The sequence below is a fragment of the Malus domestica genome, chromosome 14 (genome assembly GCF_042453785.1).
Source record: "Malus domestica chromosome 14, GDT2T_hap1".
NCBI lineage: Eukaryota > Viridiplantae > Streptophyta > Magnoliopsida > Rosales > Rosaceae > Malus > Malus domestica.
This window is the reverse complement of record NC_091674.1, coordinates 30633634-30647750: the sequence shown is the minus strand read 5'-3', so window position 1 is coordinate 30647750 and position 14117 is coordinate 30633634. Positions and strand designations below refer to the sequence as shown.

Here is a 14117-nt window from a genome sequence, read left to right as displayed (position 1 = left end):
GTTCCACTTCAAAGGATAGGTTTGATTTGCAAGTTGAGGTTGCAGTGCAACGAGAAATTTAAGCCTTACAGCAAAAATTACTGCGCAGGAGGGGGACCATTTTTAATGAATGTGGTCCTCTTTTTCTAAAAAAATATTGTAGTTTTCCTTGAAGCATCAACAATCCATTCTTCGGAGAAGTTACGAAGACATCATAATATTACCAAATTTGTTTTTTGGAACTTACTATTATTGATTGGAGAGAATTCCATATCTATATTCTACACAATTCATCTTATGTTTAATTCTCAATACCGATAAATCACATGATAACCGTCAGAAAGAGACTGAAATGTATCTATAAGTATTTCAAACATCCAAGAAAATGAACCATTGCGACTTGACCATTAGCTGGTCCATTTAAAAAAAAAACGAGAACTTGCCATTATTGATTTGGTATGAATGGAATTGGGGCTAACGTGGCCATCAATTTGGATGTATCTCCGCTTGCTCATCCACAGTAGGACACCAGCCAGGCAACCATTTCTTGATTCAACTAAATCAGTAGTGGAGCCAATGCGGGGGCATTGGGCTCCCTTGATCCCAATAGATTTGCAATTTATCCCTTTCAAAAATAATTTGACCCCTTTATCCCTTTCAATTTTCCAATCCTGCCCTCCCCTTTCTCTCACTATCAGTCTCGCCACTTCTCTCAGAACCCAGTCCACACCAGATCTAAAAGAAGTCATCATTCCCCCCATCAATCTCTCTTCTTCCTTTCCTCTTGCTTTGCCAAAGGAATTAACTTTAGGTGACTACTAGTCTACTGCTACTCTCATTTACTTTTCCCACATTAAAAAAAAACATATAATCTTAACCAATTCAATCATTTCAGCATTTTTTTCAGGATTTCCCAAATCGGACTTTTGTTTTTGGGTGCTTCATTTGTCTCCAATTCAATCTGTCAAAGGTACTTGTTGTTTCCCTTTCGGCCACTCTTTTCTTTGTTTCAGGGGGCTTCATTTGTATCCAATGCTCATTCTTTTATTTCGGCTTAATTCAGGAGAGCCATCCATGACCCTCAAGGTAATGACAAACAAAACATTAAGGCAGTGTTTGAATTCGGAATTGCTTGCTTTGCGTGATTAGTAATGGAAGCACAACTTTTCTGAGTTACAAGTAGCTCCGTTCTTTCTTATGGGAGCAAAGTATGGGCATCTTATAACATTTTGGAGGCTCTGTATGCTTGGTATGCCAAACTTCTAATCAACCAACTCTGTTGTCAAATCAATTGTTAACGCACTCCTTAATATATTCTGAAGCACTTGTTAATACCCTTTTTATTATTGGCACGTAGTTGCAGAGTCCACCTCTAATAAAGAGTTTTGCAGCAACTACGATGATTTTGTGTGACAAAATGATGTTAATTTTGTATGTCCGAATTGTAAATAAATAATCATTTTGGGTGGTTGCTGTCGCGGATGAAAGATTTTCCTTTCAATTCTTGTGGACAAAGGGAAATAAGTAAAACAATTCAGATAGGTTTGTGTCCGTTGTGTCCAATTGAAGCCCAAAAAGGGAATGGGCTTCAAGGCCTCAATCCATCGTTGTACCAAGTAAATGTAAATCTAATCACATGTAACATGTAACATGTCACATGAATATTAGTCTGTTGCCTCTTTTAGGTCTGACGGTTTGGTAGCCAAATTTGGTTAAGAGTATTTTTCTTGTTGAAGGTTGATATATTTTTGCACTGCAAACACCTTCGTTGAATTCTACGTGAAGTTCGTTTTCTTCGGCCGACACCTTTGTGGTCGCTAGTGACCTTTTTTAAGGAAATTGCTTGCTTTTTCGACAAAAAAAATATATAAAGAAAAAAAGACAACATGATGGACTCTCCGCATTAAAATTTAAAGGGAAAGCAATACAATTTTGAGGATTCGTGATGGACTTCTATGTGTTTCTTAATAGCAAATACTTTGAGTTGCGATGACTTCAATATCATTTTATGTTTTTAACTCCCAATTTACGAGAACACTTTCAATAGATTGAGAGCAACAACAAACGACTCTTCACTAAAACTACGACTTTGTATATTAGTTGAACAATTATTTCACTATAATTGAGATTTTTGTATAATTATTTCTCGCTAACAATATCTGTTGTAATTTGCGTAGAAGAAAAACTTGTGGTGAATTAAAGATTAAGTTTGTTTAGCGTGTGCTAATGACACGTACTAACCTCGACAGCCTGCGGAGGCACTCATGATGTCGTTTTCAACGTTTTCACATGTAAAGAGACTCGGCACCCTCCAAAAGCAAATGAACAATCCCAAAAACCTATCTATCTATACATACATACATATATATATATACATACATACATACATATATATATATATATATATATATATATATATATATATTTCAACATAAACGTCTCTTCCTCCAGCTCTCCTTTTGCTTTGCTTCTTTCCAATTTGTTTCGAAGTGTTCTTAACTTGTTCTCAGTTGTGGTTAATTGGATCATCAAGTAATTAATTAGCATAGATGTTGATGGGTGATTCGATCGATGAAGAGTGTGATTACTTGTTTAAGGCAGTTTTGATCGGAGACTCCGGAGTTGGCAAATCAAATTTGCTGTCCAGGTTTTCCAAAGACGAATTCCGGTTGGATTCCAAGCCCACCATCGGCGTCGAATTCGCTTACCGGAATATCAAGGTCGCTGATAAACTTGTCAAGGCTCAAATTTGGGACACTGCCGGCCAAGAAAGGTATGCCTGCCTCGCTTCATCTTCTTAATTTTGATCGTGTTTCATTTGATCATAGTCTTTGGGAGAAACTCTCGTCTTCTGTTGTTGGTTTAGAACATCATGCGTCATTCTGAAGGCGTATGTTAGTCAACTCTCATTTTATTCGCTTCCGTGCGCTTTCATGTTTATGTTTTATATCTGTTTATATCCGTTATATAGATAGAACCACATTCTTCGTCCCGTTTATGTAGAATTATTATTAAGTTTAATATTATTTTCATATGTGATTAGTTTTCCCTAATTTTCATATGTTCTTCTCTTTTGTTTTTTTAATTTTATTATATTTTTTTAGTTTAAAGATGTTTTCAAGTTTGTCCATCTTTTGAAGCAACTGGATTATGGATACGAACACAATTGTCCAACCGTGCCTTCCCTTTCATGATTTGGTCCCATTAACGTCTAAAGTTGTAATTATACTCCTAAGTGGGGCCCTTTTACATACAAAATACAAATTCAAATTTAATTGAGAAGATAAATGATAAAGAGACTCTTTCAAAGTGAGATTCTTATTGGACTCTTTGCCTCAAAGTTTGGAGTTCGTTAATCTGATTCCTTTTATTTGTTTTGTTGGACGTCTTTGTCATTACGTGATTAATCATTGGGTGGCCGTTAATTAGGGTAAAAATGGCCGCCAATTAGGGTATTTTACCCTAGTTTCATTCTTTTTATTTTTTATTTTTAAGGGAACCTGCTAATAGTTTCATGCTTTTCACTTGTTCTAGTTGACTTTTTTAATCTTAGATTCTTGAGGTGGTAGAAAAAGTTTCTTCATCGAACAATTTATACGTAACGTACTTAAATTAAATAAAACAGACCATGCAATTGATATGCATTAATAAAACAAGATATTATGAGTGTGATCTACACCATGCGAATTTTCGAAATTCAGGGTTTGTTTGGGATTGTTTTTTAATAGGGTTAAAAACATTTTTTGATGTAATAGACTTGTAGTTTAAGTGATTAAAAATATTTATCTCTTGCACATAAAATCGTAGATTTGATTCCTCTTCCACTAATATTTGCCTGCAAAATAATATACCCTTTTGACTGCGTTGAAAAACTTGTAAGTGTTTATAGACTATATTAGGTGCTTTTTCAGGATGCATTTACAAGAAGCATTGAAAGCACTTCTTATAAAAGCGCTTATAAGCATAATTATTTCCTACACAAACACACTTTTGCAATAGTTAACGTTTTTGTTATAAGTACTAATTACTAAAGTCAAAAGCAATATGGACTAGTGGCAGTTAATTATACTTTGATTTATCAATGCAGATTTAGAGCAATCACGAGCTCATACTACCGTGGGGCGCTCGGCGCCATTCTAGTGTACGACATTTCCGCGAGACAATCCTTCGAAAACGTGAGAAACTGGCTGCGGGAGCTTCGCGAATTTGGCAACTCCGACATGGTCATCGTCCTCGTCGGAAATAAGTCGGACTTGAGCCAGTCTCGACAGGTCGACGAGGAAGAAGGCAAAAGTTTAGCAGAGGCAGAAGGCTTGTGCTTCATGGAAACTTCTGCGTTAGAGAATGTGAACGTGGAGCAAGTGTTTTTGGATATGGTTTATAAGATTCATGAAATTACTAGGCAAAAGATTTTGGAAGCAAAAGTGGAAGAAACGAGTGCTGCGAGTACAAGTCTTGGTGGTGCGACAGAAACCATCCATATTGGTGATGATCTTGAAGTTACGGCGACTAAAAAATCTAGTTATTGTTGCTCAAATTAGTTCGTGTAACCTAAAAGTATACATGAATTTTCACGATATATGTATTATGTGCTGCCAGCCGTCATCGATAGTGTGCAATGTAAATTCTTACATGAATTTTGGTGGTAGATGCCACGCGTAAGTCATTTCAGTTCGAGGTTCATGTATGTTATGACGCTGGTTGCAAGAGTAACCAATCTCCCTCTAAACTTTTTGAAAAACAAAACAAAAAACTCTCGGATATTCTCATGATATGTGTATGAAGTAATATGAATAATTTTAGTCGGGCTGACTGCCGGCTGAGTAATCCAATCCGATCCTAAGAATCCAAACACCGGAATGCCCACCCCTAATTTGTCTAGTTGGGCTAACCGTTTGATAGACCATAAACCGCAACCAAACAGCCCAAAACCACCAAACGTTCGCTGGTCGGTCGTTGTCCAACACGCGCGTTAAGTCTCCCTCCCGCTTTAATCACATCGCTTTAACCCAGCGGGACCCACAAAACAATCTGTACCGGTCACCCGAAATCTAACGGCCCAAGAACTCACACCGTCACCCGCCCGTCACTCGGGCATTCTCATTTCTCACCCTCCTCCCTTCTCCTCCTTTCATCACATCGTTCGTTCTCCCGTCCCATTTCCCCCGCCTCCTTCCTCCTCCTCCTCCTCCGTCCTCTTCCTTCATCCTCTGCAAATACAAAACGCTGCGTTTCGCCAACAATGCACTTCGATTCTCTCCAGAAACACTAAACGCTGCGTTTTCGCTGAACTAGAACGACCATGGCGAACTGGATCTCCTCCAAGCTCAGAGCCGCCGAAACTCTCCTCCAACAGGTTCAATTCTTCTCCTCCTTCTCCTCCCAATCCAGAAAACTATGGAATTAAACAAAAATTAAATTAAAAAAAGTCCTAATTTTTTTCTAATTCTTCGAAACAAACTAGTCGATCTGCAATTTTTTATTTTAATTGTGTTATTTAATTTTTGAGTTCTATCTGTTTGGATTAGTAATGTAAAATCCGTGTGATTGTGAAACGGACGGTTCAGATTGATCAGCAAGCTGCGGAGTCGCTGCGGAAAAACGAGAAGCAGATCGCCGACGAATTGAGCTTGGAGACTCCGACGAAAGCGGGGGGCAGTGTGCCTTTGAAGGATCAGTTGAAGAAGAAAACCCTAGAAAATCAAATTAGTGATTATCGCGGAAAATTAACCAGCGATCCGTGCTTAAACATTGTTAGTAACAAGATTAACATTAATGATGATGGTAGTAGTGGTAACAGTAATAGGGATAGAGAGATTGTTGGAATTCCGAAACCAAGGAAGAGTCTTACTGATAGTGACTGGACTCAACTCCTTAGTAGTACACCGAATCGGGGAACTACTTCTGCCGCGAGTCGCGGCAGTGGTTTCCCCGGGGTTCGTAGTTTGAGGAAGGATGGTAGGAGGCAGGGGAGTGCCAGTTCCACATCGAGTTTGTCGGTTTTGGAGGTTAAGAGGAGTCAAAAGAGTGGTGGTAATAATATTGTGAAGACCCCGCGGAGGGCAAGTGGTGGGGAAGGAAGTAAGTTGAATGCGAAAGTAAGTGATGGGGAGGAATCTGGCTTTTCTGTTTCAGATACACCGGAGAGGTCTTCTCGTGTTGAGTTGAAGCGTGATGGTAAGATTTTGGAAGGACGACAGTTGGATTTTAGAGATGTGGGTTTAAACACTTTGGAGGAAATAAAAGATAAGGGAAATGAGGAAAATGGTGAGCGTTTTGATATTAAGGAGCTTTCTTCCGAGGGTAATTTACATTCAGTAAAGAAGGACGATTGGGGTTCTAATAAGAAGTTAGAAGGGGCGAATGTGGGTGATCGGTTGAGAAAGAATGAGTCTAATGAAGCGTCTAGAAGTTCTACCTCTGATGATTTAAGGCGAGGTTTTACTTCGGTAACTGATGGGAGCTCCGAGTCGGACACAGACTCAGGTTCAAGTTCTGATTCCGAGAGTGAGCGTGAAAAGGAGGAAAGGAGAAAGAAGAGGGAGAAGATTCTGGCGGAGAAAGCGGCAGCTAAAGCTGTGGAGGCCATCAAAGAGAGGGAAAATATGGTTGCCAGATTGGAGGGCGAGAAGCAGAGCTTGGAAAAAATACTTGAAAAGCAAGTGAAACAACAAGCACAAGAGGTAAGAATAAGATTATTAGGATTTTGTTCTTATCATTCTTCCTAGGTTGGCTGCAGTAATCCTATTTTTTTCATTGTTGTTTTATCTAAGGAAATTGAACTTCTTTATCGTATTGCGCAAAATGTTATTACTTAAATTTACCTTCTGCTTCAGGCTTCAAAGCTGCAAATGACTATGATGGAAACCATGGAAGCTGCTGATTTAGAAAAGCAGAAACATAACAACACTAGAATGGAAGCCTTTGTGCGGTTGGCTAAACTGGAGGTACTACAACCTTTTTCCATCTGTTTCTTGTGTGTATTAGAAAAATATTCTATTTCATTCTGAGTTCATGTTTTTTACCACTACGTCTAGAAGTACGAATTTCCCTTTTTGTTGACCTTTTTAGTCCGTGCTCATATTTAGGATTTTTTTATTACTAAATGTTAAAATTGATTGCAGACTGCAAATGCAGACCTTGCAAAATCCCTAGCCAATGTTCAATGGAATCTTCAATTAGAGGTATGATTGTATCCTGATTTAAATGATTGATGTGGTCCTAATGGACATTTTATAATCTTCTGAATTGAAGTTTTGAGCAATGGAGTTGTCCAGGTGGTTAAATTGTTTTGATGGTTCAAATATGGCGGATGAAATCATACTGTAAAAATCATTCCTTCTTGTCTTTCATTTCAATTTTTGGGAATTTGAAACGCTTCTCGTGTGCTTTGCCTTACTTCAATACTTTTGTTTTTGTATTTTACTCCTGCTGAAATGTTTCCCTTTTTCTTCTTTTATTCTTTTGGGAGTCCAGGCGAATCAGGTAGCAGAACTTCGACAGCAAATTGAGTTAAAAGAAGTGAACCAGGAAGGTAGGTTCTCTAGAATCGCAAACTAATGTATTGGGTGTGGAAACTAGAAAACTTATTTAAATTCATTTATTTTTTTTCATTTTCAAATATAAATTTGATCTCAAGGGCTACCTCTTGCTAAAGGATTTAAGTATAATAAATGTTCTGATCAGTCCCCTGTGAACAATAGTCACAGGATTTGGTTAACTAATCCCCTTTAACGATCTTCATTTGTGTTTTGGTGAAGTGTGCTTGAATTTAAGAGATATTACTTAGTAGATTAAGAATAGACCGACTTCTTTTTTGGCCTCATATTGACTTTATATAGCAAAGCAGTGAATAATTTCATAAAGTACGGAAGATCTCTGACACTCATCAAACTAAATTATCAATGTTGAAATCAATGTTTGTGTTTGGTGTATCATTATGTGGAACTCTTTTTTCTTCTTGTAGAGCTCAGGAGGAAGATCTCCGACACTCATCAAACTAAATTATCAATGTTGAAATCCATGTTTGTGTTTGGTGTATCATTATGTGGAACTCTTTTTTTTTTCTTGTAGAGCTCAGGAGGAAGATCTCCGACACTCATCAAACAAAATTATCTCTAAAGAAAATGGCAGCGTCAAAAGGGATTGAACTTGAACGAGAGATTTTGGAGGCAGAGTATGCCTTTGTTACCGATAAAGTTGTGCGATTGCAAGATAAGGTTAGAGAATTTCACTATAATATTGAAAACTTGTGATGGTTTATTAACTGCTGATCCATTATGTCTTTCCCCCGTTTGCTCTTTGTGTGTTAATATTTACTTGGGATGGGATGCTAACTTGATAGAATAGTGTGAAAAGATAGAGCTTGAACTATAATAAGCTTATGGTTTAAAGCCTTTGACAACATTGATTAAATGCCGTTTCCTGATAGAACTGTTTGATGATTCATGTATTGCCCTCATGTTGTAAAATTCCGTAATCATTTACATGATAAATTACGTGTTACGTTTCAGGCACAGAAGCTGGAAGCAAACATTGAATTCACAAGGAAAGAGATAGATGATCCAACAGAAGTAGAAATTGAGCTCAAGCGAAGGCTTGCTCAGATGACTGACCATTTGATTCATAAACAAGCCCAGGTTTGTCATTCGAACCCCATTCTTAATTCCCTCGGTCGTTTAAGTGAGAGGTTTTATCTGGTTACCTAAACCCTAAACCCTAATCAGGTTGAGGCTCTCTCCTCAGAGAAGGCAACTCTTATGTTCAGAATTGAGGTATGTTGATTATACCGATAACTCTTTTGTCGTGAAACTTTATTCCGCAAGATGATGTATCCGAGGGACAGTACTAAATTTATGCATTATGCAGGCTGTCTCAAGGTTGCTAGATGAAAGCAAGTCATTGACCGAATTTTCCGCTACCTCATCAAGGGACATAGAATCAGGCAGACCTTTATTCGAAGACAGAATCCGGTCAGGCAGGAAGCACCTGGGTTCAGCACTTCAGCAGTTGGAGTCCATATTCTTGGCCGGAGTAGTGTTTTTGAGGAGGAATCCGACTGCGAAAATATGGTCCGGGATTTACTTCTTGTGCCTTCACTTGTGGGTTATTTACATTCTAATGTCCCATTCCCAAGCTTCAAATGAGATCAAATCTGGGTCTGTCATATCCTTGGAAAACATTAACAACACTGCTGGTGTATAGTATAGTATAATGTGTTTGTATTTTTTTTTTTTTTGTGGTTCAATCGATCCCGGTCGTTTTCCGTGAATATAGGGGCAGTCAAGTTTGGCTAGGGCAGCGAGCCCACCTCTGTATCCAAGTTTGAATTCCTACGTCCGTAGTGTAGATAAGGGTAGAAGAGAAAGAAGTCCATATTCCATTCAACTGTAGTATTATACTTCATCGAAGTACGAATAAATGCATACAATCGTTACAATTCAAAGTATTACAAAAGTATCGTAAGCTAGCCACTCTTCAATCCGTCGCTTCTTCGTTCTACCGGGCTTGTTCTACACCTTGCACAGACGGCAAACGTCTTACAAGTTAAAACAAACAGTTTGGCACATGAAAACATAATGCTAGCAAAAACGATAACGCACTAGTAAAAAGATCACTCGTTTTCCAAACGGAACAAACTGTTTCAAACCCTGATTTTCCAAAAGGTTTCTTCCAATCGATACTTTAGACTGTCGATTTCCGACTGGTTTGGTATTGCTGTGTTTTGAAAAAAAATTATTTCTGCTGTGCTGTGAGAATAAGCGTGAAATAAAGCAACAGAGTGTTTGGTAAACTTTTTTGTAAAAGTGCTTTTGAAAAAATAAAAAATAGCAATATTATAGTGTTTGATAAACTTTTATGTAAAACATATGTGAAAAAAAGTTGGTTTTTCAAAGATGGGTTTTGCAGCTTTGTGTTTTTGGTTTTTTTTCACCCAAAACCGTGAAAAAAAGCTGAAGCTGAATGTTTACCAAACATAAAAAAACCACTTTTTGATAGCCACTCAGAATCACCTCAGTACCAAACCAGGGCTAAATTGCTTCTTGTTTAAGTGTTTTCCATGTGTGGAAGACTTGTGTTACGATTGTAGAAAGCAAATATATGAACTCAACACTAGCACAAGATAAGTTTAGGGTTATGTCTTCGGGCGGAAACTATATAACTTCGAACAGATTGTAGCCTCACCAGTTTGGCTCTTCCCGAGGAAGATTACGACTGTAGAGAGGAAACTCAAAGAGAAAAGTCGATTTGAACCACAATGGCAAGTTCTTGTATATAGCCGGAGGTAGCGGAATCAGAGGGCTGAAACAAAATATGTTGGTCTTCAGTTATTACAGTTCATACTCGAAAAACAAATACCAAAAGAACAGCTGAAGTTTACCTAGTCGATCTTTTATACAGCCTGTATTCGTCCACGTTTCCAAACTTCTTGTCTGCAGAGTCCTGTTATTGTTCAACCCGACGTTGTAAGTTACAACTCTTCAAGTGCTATGAATTTGCAATGAGCTCAGAAGAAAGGGGAAGAAGCAAACCTCAAGCATCGGTATGCCACTGATGAAAAGAAGCAACAACGTGAGAAAGATCGGTCCAAAAATCACCAGCCACTCTGCACCTTTCAATACAGGCGTGGAAGCAATAAACACTCCCCACCAAAGGAATATCTGAGCAACAACATTTATCAAGGTTTCATTTAACTTTGACAGAATGAATGCAAAGCTACTAACATGTCGAAGTTTGTTGGATGAATGATGTTTCGATGCAATTGTGACTCTTGTTACGGGATGATTTGTAAATATGTGAAGCAGACAATGCAAGCATATGATGGAAGACGCAAACAATCAAATTAAAAACGTTTGTGGAGAACTTTTCGATACTTACCTCACCAAAATAGTTTGGATGGCGAGTGTATTTCCATAGTCCGACATTGCACCACTTTCCTCTATTTTGTGGTGAACCTTTGAATGTCAGTTTTTGCTGATCCGCTGCAGCTTCAACTGAAAAACCGACAAACCATATAACCCATCCAATTATGTCCGCGGCTTGGAGTGATGGTTTTCTGTTGCTTGCATTAGCAACTGTTACAGGTAAACTCACAGTCCATACCCACACAGCCTGCAGAAAAAACAGGTTGCTTTAAGAATCAAATCAACTTTGTCCTTCCGAGAACAAGCACAACGCAATGATGCACAATAAAAGCCGGAAGCAGGGAAAGCAAGAGAACCTGAAATATCCAGAAAACTGCTAACTTCCCTATATTACCACGCATTTCATCAAAACGCCGATCCTCTACCCATTGCAAAATCCTGATCAGGAAACGTTTTGTGTATTAAAATTGCGATTGGATTTCGATATAGGTAATGTTATACTCCATACTCATGTGGTAATGCCTCAAGTACGCCGAATTCACACAAAAAGCATCACAAAATACCTCATCAGTAGGAACAACCCGAGGCGAAGACCCCATATTATCACAAGCAAACTCAACACTACCTGAAAACAAGAACATCAAGATTTTCTTTATCCAGTATCAACGCGAACTACGAGCAAATTAAACACTTTTGAGAAGAAATTAATAATACAATACCTGTCTAAAATGCCATGACCCCTTCACAACCAAAGTCAGAATAGCAAGTATAACAAAATTGGTACTTCCTGTGAAAGGTGAAAAGAAGAACAAATATAATTACACACACAAAATAATCAGAAATGTATCAAAATCCAGTCACAGCGTTTCTTGGCGACCAAACAATCCAATCAGTTTCTAATTAGTATTGATAAGCAGGAAATTAAGTTAATAAACTATCAAATTGTCTGGAAATAAATTCAGAGGGAAGAATTACCAGCAAAGTCAGTGACTTTGTCGAACTTGAGAAGAGCAGTGATTATGAAGAACAACAACTGATACCCCACCTTCATCAACCAAAAAAAAACACCATATTTCAGAGATTCTAGAGAGAGAAAATGAACCTAATAGGAAAACAAGCATGCAGAACAAAAAAGAAGAAAGCTTTAGAGAGAGAGAGACAGAGAGACAGAGAGACAGAGAGAGATAATTACAGTGACAATAGCAGTGAGAGCTAAGAAATTGGAATCCAAGACTTTTCCCATGGAAATTGTTCTGGGTTTTTGCTTCTGAACAAAAAGCTCTATGCTTTGCTTGCTCTGCTTTGCTTGCTGCTGCTGAGATATCAAATGTGGAAAGGAAGCTCTCTGAAAATTCAATACAACAGGAAAATATTTGTGGCTGCAGTTTTAACACCATTACTCCCTCTCTCTCTCTCTCTCTCTTCCTCTCGCTTTCTCTCTCTAAGATGCTAAAAAGGAAATATTCTGTTTTAAAGTTTAAAATGTCATCAATTTCCTATCCAATTTTTTTGATAGGAAATTAATGGATGACATATTTTACTCGAAATTGGTTGAAACCGGAATTTTCCAATCCGAGAAATTTTTTTAATATGTGATTACGTATGTCAAGTGTCATAACATAAGTGGTTGAATTTTTTTTTTCAAATATACAATCACTTGTATTATAACACTTAATGTACTAAATTGTGTTCCGGACATACGCAATCCAAGTTGAATCGTATACGTAACCAATTCATAGACAACACAAAATCAACAAAAATAAGAACCCAAATTATTTATTACACATTTTTTCCTTTTAGCAATATCAAAAATATACAATTAACACACAAAAGAATGAATGATCCTCCTCATGCAGATGCAATTGAGACTCTATCAACCTCAATAATATACTCTAGGGTTGCAGAAGGAGGAATTTGCAGACCACGACCCAAATCTGCACCATTTTCTCCAAACCCCAAGCTTGGAGGAACCACCACTCTCCTTTTGCTACCTGCCTTCATGGATCTCATCATATACTCTATCCCTTCACATACTCCTTTGCTGTATGGCTGCCTGGACCCCACCACCAGAGCCAATGGCTTCTTCTCCCGCTCAAATGTGTCCACAAAAACTAGTTCGCTGCCTTCTACTTTGCCCTTCAGGTCGATCACCACCAAGTCCCCCGGCCTCGGAGTAGCTCCGCCGCTCACTCTTATCTCGTAGTATCTACATTGAAAAATGCATGTGTTTAACCAGGGTCGTTTGAAATTGCTTATATAACATACATTTATGCTCAAAAGTTCTTCTAACAACGTGTATAGGAAACACTTGCTGTTAATCCAAGTGCTTCTTGTAAAGTGATTCCTGTGAAAGAAAGCTTTTTAATTTTTAATTTTGCTAAATATTATCGTAATCGTTTTTAGATCTTCTAGAAGGGAAGATAACCGTACTTCGTTAGTAATGTTCTTACCTCGACACGCTTAACTTCGGAGTTCTGATGTGATTACGTGCATGATAGCTACATTATGTATGAAAGAGAAATGTACCTTATGCCATTAGGTAACACCACCTCTTCTTCTTTCTCAGCATTCCTGCAAAAACACATAATGTCACATGATATGAAATTATATAATTTTGGATTTGTGTGTGTATATATATATTTATAAACCTTGTGTTTGATTCTTGTTGGGAGACTTCAAAGCGGGTTTTAATTTGCTCAGAGACAACACCAACCGTGAGAAAGGCAGCCCAGGCAAGGCCAGCACCAATCCCAAACCTTCTGGTCAACGTGGAAGCTATCCAGTCTGGGGAGTCTGCCTTGGTTTTGGTCTTGGATGGCTTTAGCTGCTCTTCTTTTACCGGCGTCGGCGGCTGCTCGGATGAACTTGTGCTGAGCTGCTGAATTGGTGTCGGAGAATGAGGCGGTTGTGGTGGAAGATTTTGTGGCGGAGGCAGCGGCGTTTGTGATGAGGAAGGAGAGAAGTGGTTTGGTCTTGTTAGAGAGTGGGAGATAAATGGGGAAGTACTACCGAAGGAGGCCATCTCTAAGAAGATAAAAATGTTGATGAAGCTGCCTAGTGAAAAATGGGGAACCAAAAAACTCTTCCATTAAGTAGGTGCTGGTCCCTACCTTATCCATGTATTTGATGGAAAATTTAAATGGTGCGTTGCCCTCTCTCTGTTGGACTTGGATTGTCTGCCCTCCTATTTGTGGTGTCCTTCCATGCCCTCCTATTTTGTGCGGTCACGGTTAAGCCACGTCAATATTTTATATTTTTATTATTTTTTGTCTT

The 14117-nt window shown here is 38.3% G+C and overlaps 4 protein-coding genes and 1 long non-coding RNA gene across 6 annotated transcripts; 3 read left to right on the top strand and 2 right to left on the bottom strand.

The window, feature by feature from the left end:
- Positions 1 to 658: 658 nt before the first annotated feature.
- Positions 659 to 1073, top strand: LOC103455621 (uncharacterized). The gene is made up of 3 exons (XR_011575522.1): positions 659 to 790; positions 875 to 949; positions 1043 to 1073. It is a non-coding gene; the product is annotated as an uncharacterized lncRNA (long non-coding RNA).
- A 1039-nt stretch (positions 1074 to 2112) lies between these two features.
- On the top strand, positions 2113 to 4616 carry LOC103455620 (ras-related protein RABA6a-like). The gene is made up of 2 exons (XM_008395197.4): positions 2113 to 2752; positions 4067 to 4616. Exons 1-2 carry the CDS (start codon positions 2529 to 2531, stop codon positions 4518 to 4520), a joined length of 678 nt encoding a protein of 225 aa, XP_008393419.1. The 5' UTR covers positions 2113 to 2528; the 3' UTR covers positions 4521 to 4616.
- A 416-nt stretch (positions 4617 to 5032) lies between these two features.
- LOC103455618 (golgin candidate 2) lies at positions 5033 to 9424 on the top strand. The gene is made up of 9 exons (XM_008395194.4): positions 5033 to 5335; positions 5547 to 6662; positions 6816 to 6926; positions 7104 to 7163; positions 7456 to 7513; positions 8053 to 8198; positions 8493 to 8618; positions 8706 to 8753; positions 8848 to 9424. The coding sequence occupies exons 1-9, from the start codon at positions 5282 to 5284 to the stop codon at positions 9181 to 9183; spliced, it is 2055 nt and encodes a 684-aa protein (XP_008393416.2). The 5' UTR covers positions 5033 to 5281; the 3' UTR covers positions 9184 to 9424.
- On the bottom strand, positions 9336 to 12610 carry LOC103455619 (uncharacterized). Of its 2 annotated transcripts, none has more exons than XM_008395195.4 (10): positions 12037 to 12610; positions 11820 to 11889; positions 11564 to 11631; positions 11408 to 11469; positions 11201 to 11282; positions 10858 to 11091; positions 10512 to 10640; positions 10361 to 10422; positions 10165 to 10281; positions 9336 to 9497 (listed from the first exon to the last, which is right to left on the bottom strand). In XM_008395195.4, the coding sequence occupies exons 1-10, from the start codon at positions 12085 to 12087 to the stop codon at positions 9446 to 9448; spliced, it is 927 nt and encodes a 308-aa protein (XP_008393417.1). In that variant the 5' UTR covers positions 12088 to 12610; the 3' UTR covers positions 9336 to 9445. The 2 variants fall into 2 exon arrangements, with proteins under 2 accessions (XP_008393417.1, XP_008393418.1); XM_008395196.4 differs by having other exon boundaries at positions 9336 to 9491.
- LOC103455616 (peptidyl-prolyl cis-trans isomerase FKBP17-2, chloroplastic-like) lies at positions 12595 to 13992 on the bottom strand. Its single transcript, XM_008395193.4, has 3 exons — positions 13493 to 13992; positions 13371 to 13415; positions 12595 to 13050 (listed from the first exon to the last, which is right to left on the bottom strand). Exons 1-3 carry the CDS (start codon positions 13864 to 13866, stop codon positions 12693 to 12695), a joined length of 777 nt encoding a protein of 258 aa, XP_008393415.1. The 5' UTR covers positions 13867 to 13992; the 3' UTR covers positions 12595 to 12692.
- Between the last annotated feature and the right edge of the window lie 125 nt (positions 13993 to 14117).

Excerpts from the sequence above, each read along its gene's own strand:
- LOC103455620 (XM_008395197.4), top strand. The coding sequence starts at position 2,529 with ATGTTGATGGGTGATTCGATCGATGAAGAGTGTGATTACTTGTTTAAG. Across the intron at positions 2,753-4,066 it reads GACACTGCCGGCCAAGAAAG|ATTTAGAGCAATCACGAGCT; the intron begins GTATGCCTGCCT and ends TTATCAATGCAG.
- LOC103455618 (XM_008395194.4), top strand. The coding sequence starts at position 5,282 with ATGGCGAACTGGATCTCCTCCAAGCTCAGAGCCGCCGAAACTCTCCTC. Across the intron at positions 5,336-5,546 it reads CCGAAACTCTCCTCCAACAG|ATTGATCAGCAAGCTGCGGA; the intron begins GTTCAATTCTTC and ends CGGACGGTTCAG. Across the intron at positions 6,663-6,815 it reads TGAAACAACAAGCACAAGAG|GCTTCAAAGCTGCAAATGAC; the intron begins GTAAGAATAAGA and ends CTTCTGCTTCAG.
- LOC103455619 (XM_008395195.4), bottom strand. The coding sequence starts at position 12,087 with ATGGGAAAAGTCTTGGATTCCAATTTCTTAGCTCTCACTGCTATTGTC. Across the intron at positions 11,890-12,036 it reads CTCTCACTGCTATTGTCACT|GTGGGGTATCAGTTGTTGTT; the intron begins GTAATTATCTCT and ends TGGTTGATGAAG. Across the intron at positions 9,498-10,164 it reads CCTCGGGAAGAGCCAAACTG|GTGTAGAACAAGCCCGGTAG; the intron begins GTGAGGCTACAA and ends CGTCTGTGCAAG.
- LOC103455616 (XM_008395193.4), bottom strand. The coding sequence starts at position 13,866 with ATGGCCTCCTTCGGTAGTACTTCCCCATTTATCTCCCACTCTCTAACA. Across the intron at positions 13,416-13,492 it reads CAACAAGAATCAAACACAAG|GAATGCTGAGAAAGAAGAAG; the intron begins GTTTATAAATAT and ends GTGTTTTTGCAG. Across the intron at positions 13,051-13,370 it reads GTGTTACCTAATGGCATAAG|ATACTACGAGATAAGAGTGA; the intron begins GTACATTTCTCT and ends TTTTCAATGTAG.